This window comes from Jaculus jaculus, chromosome 7 (genome assembly GCF_020740685.1).
Source record: "Jaculus jaculus isolate mJacJac1 chromosome 7, mJacJac1.mat.Y.cur, whole genome shotgun sequence".
Lineage (NCBI taxonomy): Eukaryota > Metazoa > Chordata > Mammalia > Rodentia > Dipodidae > Jaculus > Jaculus jaculus.
Window position 1 is genome coordinate 13,218,907 of NC_059108.1, and position 6,344 is coordinate 13,225,250.

Sequence of the window (6,344 nt, forward strand, 5' to 3'; positions counted from 1 at the left end):
AGCCTCCAGAGCTGTGAGAGAGTAAATGAACTTGAATGTAGCTTGTGGTGACCGCATACCAACAGCAGCCAGAGAAAAATAACACAGACATCGAGCCTTCTAGAAGAGACATACACACAGACTCCACTCAGGCATGAAGAGCCTCGCCCGTAGTGATCAGTGAACTGTTTCATTTGTCCATTTAGATGCTCATGTCATGTACATGTCAGGCTCTGTGTCAAGCTCTGGGGCCACACACAGGGCTGAGAACCCACTCTTGTCTCCAAGGAGCACACGCCATGGTAGTAAAAGGCCGCAAGCAGATCTTTGTGAAGGAGCAACGTGGACTAGGGAGGGGGCTGATCGAGACTTGGTCAACAGCTTTGGAGTGCCCGTGAGACCTTGCGGTCGCCATGGCCAGCTACTTAGCCCAGATGATCATGATGGGTGTGCAGGTGGTGGGCAGTGCCTGGGCTTGGGCCCTGTGGCAGGAGTTTGCAGCCATCCAGGCAGCTGCTGATGCCCAGGGATGGGCTGGACACCGATCTGCAGCTGCATCCAACCTCACTGGCCTCAGCCTCCAGGATGCCCAGCGTCTACTGAGTCCTGAGGAGGCCCAGAAGGACTATGAGCACCCGTGGGTGGCTCCTTCTACCTGTAGTCCCGGTTGTCTGTGCAAAGGGGTGCCTCAGTGAAGAACACAGAATCCATGCCCAGAAGGACAAAAAAGGAAGGGCCGAACCCCAAAACATGAACGCTTGCTCTCCTCACCCCACCCCGCAACCTCATTATTTATAGATTGGTAATAAATTCCTTTTACACACACACACACGTTTGGAGATGATTCTTTGCCGGGGCAGAGAGAGAGAGAATGGGCATGCTAGGGCCTCCAGCCACTGCAAATGTGCATCTGGCTTACATAGGTCCTGGGGAATCAAACCTGGGTCCTTTGGCTTTGCAGGCAAATACCTTAAACTCTAAGCCATCCCTCCAGCCCAAGGCTTTCTTTTTTTTTCTTTTTTTTTTTTTTTTTTTGTTTTTCAAGGTAGGGTCTCAATCTAGTAAAGGCTGACCTGTAATTCTGTAATTCACCATGTAGTCTCAGGGTGGCCTCAAACCCATGGTGATCCTCCTACCTCTGCCTCCCGAGCACTGGGATTAAAGGCGTGCGCCGCCAGGCCTGGCAACTTTCCTCTTTTAATCCTCACCACTCCTGGCTCATATCTGAGGCCCTATTCAATCTCTTCTCATTTTACCCTTCCCTGGGGTCAGGTGGCATGTGTGCCCATGCATGAGTGTTTGTGCGATGTGTGCTTGTGAGTGTGACAGAGAGAGAGTGGGGGGGGAATATGCACCCATGTACACATGAGGATAGGAGGGTGTGGGGGGGGCAGAGCTGCCATGGCGGATGAAATAGAATTTGGAATGTACCATATATCTTGGAGTTCTTTTGCTGAGATAAACCTGCCCCGTGTTGTCCACAGACTGGCTTGCTGAAGGAATGCCCTTGCAGAGTCCACTCCTGGACTCAGTTTGGTCCCTAGGAAGGTTACTCACCTCAATTTTTCCTCTTTGAGTCCACAGAGGTTTATGTGTCGGTACTGCCTGCTGAGGAACTGTGGGTAGGGCCCCCCCGAGTCCCAGGAGCCCCGCTATCCTCAGCAGCCCATAGACCAGTTATTAAATGCTTCCTTCATTTCCATTCTGCCACTCTTCCTGCCCGCCCCCTCTGTGGCCCCAAGTACTTTCAGTTGCGTCCCCTTCATTTTGCAGCTCTGTGGCCTGATCAGTACTGGAAAGGCAGTGCCTCCTTCCTGAGGACCAGGGCTAAATCCCTTCCGGAGGAATCCCAGAAAGCTAGGTACTTGGGGGGAAAACATGACAATACAGTAGCCGGTGTGCAAAATGCCTCAACTCAAACACGCGCAGGACACACACGTAAGCGCCATCAACACGTGAACAGCCCGGCAACTGGGCAAGTCACACTGTTCTAGATTTGATTCTTGCGGGTGTTAAGCCCGGGGAACTATTTGCTCCTAGATATGTGCCATCTAATTATAGAGGAACGTATAGGACTTCAATCAGGTCACCCGGCAGCTTTTGTAAAGATTAGAACGGCAAGCTGCAGTCAGATGCTGTATCACTAAGCTATACTCCTGACAAATACTTTCCGCACAGTTTATATCAGCCTTCTTTTATTTTTATTAAATTTTTAAAAATGTTTTATTTATTTATTAGAGAGAGAGAGAGAGAGAATGGGCACACCAGGACCTCCAACCATTGCAAACACACTCCAAACATATGTACCACCTTGTGCATCTGGCTTTATGTGGGTACTGGGGAATCTAACCTGGGGCTTTAGGCTTCCCAGGCTATCACCTTAACTGCTAAGCCATCTCTCCAGCCCTATATCAACCTTCTTAAGTGGGCTACACTTAATGTGACTTTCTCATATACACAGACACGGCACTGGTGGCCAGGTGTGACGAGGCTGATAAAGAATCATCTTTGAACTGCTGCTCTTACAAAGCTGTTCTGAAGACTCAATGTTTTTGTTTAGTAGCCATGAAGTGCCCCCAAACCCTCAAACAATACTTACATCACTCAAAAAAAAATGTTGGGCTGGGACTGCAGAGATGACTTAGTGGTTAAGGTGCTTATCTGCGAAGGCTAAGGACTCATGTTCCACTCGCCAGGTTCCACATAAGCCAGACGCACAATCTGACACAAGCAGCAAGGTTGTAAATGCACACAGGGGGTGCATGCGTCTGGAGTTCGATTGCAGTGTCTGGAGGCCCTGGGTGACAACATTCTCTCTCTTTTTCTCTCTCTCTCACACACACTCTCGATCTCTTGCATAAAAAAAAAAGGCAGGGGGCTGGAGAGATGGCTTAGCAGTTAGGGCACTTGCCTTCAAAGCCAAAGGACCTCGGTTCGAATCCCCAGTACCCACATAAGCCAGATGCACAAGGTGGCACATGCATCTGGAGTTCGCTTGCAGTCTCTGGAAGCCCTGGCCAGCCCATTCTCTCTCTGTCTCTCTTTCTGCCTCTTTCCCTCTCTCAAATAAATAAATAAAAAATTAAATGTCAGAAACAAACATTTTTTAAAGGCCAGTCTGTTGGGATTGCCTCAAAAAAAAAAAAAAATAAGTTGGGTTGACTGGGGTAACTGAAAGAAGTAAGATAATCTTTGATGTATTCCTGATTCAAAAAGTAACCACAGGAGCTGAGGAGATGTCTCTGCAGTTCAAGGCACTTGCTTGCAAAGCCTGCTGGCCTAGGTTCAGTTCCCCCAGCACCTACATAATAAGCCAAAGACACAAAGTGGTGCATGCGTCTGGAGCTCCTTTCAATGGCAAGGGGACCTGACATGCACCCATACTCTCTCGTCCTCTCTCCCTCTCCTCCTCTTCCTTCTTTCTCTTCTTCCTACCTCTTCTCTACCTTTCTCTCATGAATAAATACAACCTGGGCCTGCACCAGAATCCTGGCAGATCCCCGCTTACTCCTGCTGTTAAGCCCGCGGCCAAGGATTACTGTCTCGAGACACGTGTGCTCTCCATTTTGCCCTTTGGATTTCTCTTTGCATTGCTGCCTGTGAGCGTGCTGTGTCCGTGGTTTCCTGCGCATTCCCAAACAAACCTCGTTACTCTTCGGAGAACCTGCTCAGTTGACACCGACAATTCCTGCTGCTGGTAGTTGGCACATCTTTAAGATGGGGGAGTGCTGCCTATTGCTAGTACATTTTAAAGTTAGATTCTCCAGAGACATTGTTGGCACCCTCTGGCTTACAGATGTCCTGGGACCCAGAAGCCAGCAGCAAAGAGATGGTTCTGTGTGACGGGGAAGTTCTGTGGTCAACTTGATCTGTTTAGGACTCCACGGGCATTCCTCTTGAGTGGGTCTCTGAGGTTGCTTCCTGGAAGGACTACTGACTGATGGAGGAAGTCCTTCCCCCAGAGTGGGTGAGCCCCTCCTGGAAGTGGGGCTTTATGGAAAGAAGCCCTGGGAGAAAAGATCCCCTTTCTTGCCCTTCTGCCTGGCCTGGCTGCCAGCGCTGCTTGCTGGTGCATCCCTCCTGTTGGGTTACCCTTCCTCGGCCTTGGAACCAAATTCCCTCAGCCTTCCAACATGGACTGAAGAGCAGCAGCTCTCTAGGAAACCCCCAGGCCTTCAGTGTTGGATTGGGACTGCTGAGGCCTCCAGCCATGTGGACTTTCGCAGAATGCTAATGTTGGACTGCCTTAAGCTAACCCAATAAATTCCTATTTATTTATTTATGAGAGTGAGAGAGAACGAGGCGGACAGAGAGAAAGAGATAGAGTGAGAGAATGGGCATATCAGGGCCTCCAGCCACTGCAAATGAACTCCAGATATATGTGCCACCTTGTGCAGATGGCTTATGTGGGTCCTGGGGAATCGAACCGAGGTCCTTTGGCTTTGCAGGCAAGTGCCTTAACCACTAAGCCGTCTCTCCAGCCCAAACTCCCTTTCTAATGCAATTAATTCTATCGGTTCTGCTCCTCCGGAGAACCGTGACTTAATACACCCTGGGTACCCAATGGCAATAGACTCTGGGTTTCTACTGAACCCACAGCAAGCCGCGGGCCTGATGTCGTGGCTGCGTGGGTTTACAAAGCACTTTCGTGGACCATACAACGTGTGGGACGTGAGAGACCAGCACACCTGTTTGCACAGTGGCAGCAGAGGGGTGAAAGCTAGCGATGGCTGGAGAGAGGAGCTGGACAGGCCCCTCCCTGCCTTTCACAGGGCTACCTCGCTTGAGCGCTCACTCTGGCAAGAATATAAACTCTGCACAAATTCCCTGACTCTTTAATCACCACCGTGTGGAGGCAGGCATAAACTGATTTTACCGGAAGTAGCCAGAGGGGGCTTAAGTAAAAGCCCAGCAAAGGGGGCACTGGAGATGATGTACCAGTTAAGGAATTTGTCTGCGAAGCCTAGGTCCTCAGGTTCGATTCCCCAGTACCCACGTAAGCCAGCTGCACAAGGTGGTAAATGCATATGGAGTTTGTTTGCTAGAGGCTCTGGTGTGCCCATTCTCTTTCTATATGCTTCTTTGTCTCTCTTAAATAATTAAATAAATAAAATTAGGGAAAGGGAAAAAAAAGCCCAGAAAGGTGTAGGGAGATGCCTCAGTGGATAAAGTGGCCACAGAAGGACTGAAGTTGGGGTTGTCATGCAAGAGTTTATGTACTGGAGGCTCGGTACCCAGAGTGGACATGTTAAGAGGTGGTCTACCTTTAGAACGCAGCATCTAGCAGAGGTCACTGCAGATGCCACCCTCAGGAGGAGTTTATGTAGTTCTTGTGGGACCCTGCTTAGCTCTCTGGAGAGAGTTGAAATAAAACAGCAAGACTGGGCTGGAGAGATGATTCAGCAGTTAAGGCGCTTGCCTGCAAAGCCTTAAGACCCAGGTTTGATTCCCCAGTACCCCTGTAAAGCCGGATGCACAAGGTGGCACATACATCTGAAGTTCCTTTGCAGTGGCTAGAGGCTCTGGTATGCCCATTCTCTCTCTCTCCCTCTCCCCGTTTGTCTGTCTTTCCTCTGTGTACCAAACTCATACCTTGCACGCAGGGTGGGTCCTCGAACCACCTCAACTGACCAAATCCTGACATTCCCCTCACTGATATAACCAAAGATTGTAAATCCTGTTAAACTTACAACCAGAGATGAACCACCACACTCCCCTTTAAGTTACGTGTATCCATTGCTTACACCTGCCACCGCAATGTAAAGTAACTAGCAGGTAACCCAAAGAAAAAGCTTACTCTGGCCTACGGTTTTGGAGGTTTCAGTGTAAGATCTGGCATTCACAGCTCAGCCCCCCCCCCCACCGTGTGAGGTGTGTGGCGGGGGAGGTGCTACAAGGGAATGGCAGGGAGTGGGTAACTGTGAAACTCATGAACTGGAGACAGAGAAAACAAAAGAGGCCAAGTCCCCAAATCTTCTTTGAGGGCATCCCTCCAATAACAGGAAATCTACTAGGCCCCACCTCTTAAAGAGGTCCCACCACTTCCCAAGGGCACTAGCTGGAGAACACGATTTTAGCACACACAGCTCTTGGGGGGAGGAGGAGACACTTGTCTTAAGTACGGCCGTGAATAGGGGGGCAGGGACGATGCCAGAAGGCTCCTCCTTGAAGAGCAGCAGTTGAACTGTACCAGGAGACACGGGGTGCACTGGCTCCGGTGAGGAGCCGATGCCAGTCCACCAGGCACACAGAGCTGTGGAAGTGCGGCAGTTTCTTTATAGCAATGCTCGAATTCTTCTCAAGATGGAGAGTGCGACCAGAACGTCTCTCTACGGCCAATGTGAGAAGGATAAAGCAAAACTGCA

At 50.0% G+C, this 6,344-nt stretch overlaps 1 protein-coding gene across 1 annotated transcript; it reads left to right on the forward strand.

The window, feature by feature from the left end:
- Positions 1-392: 392 nt before the first annotated feature.
- Positions 393-777, forward strand: LOC101612281 (mitochondrial import inner membrane translocase subunit TIM16-like). The gene is given in 3 exon segments (XM_045154480.1): positions 393-612; positions 615-641; positions 644-777. Coding segments are annotated over 3 exon segments (381 nt in total).
- The last annotated feature ends 5,567 nt before the right edge of the window (positions 778-6,344 follow it).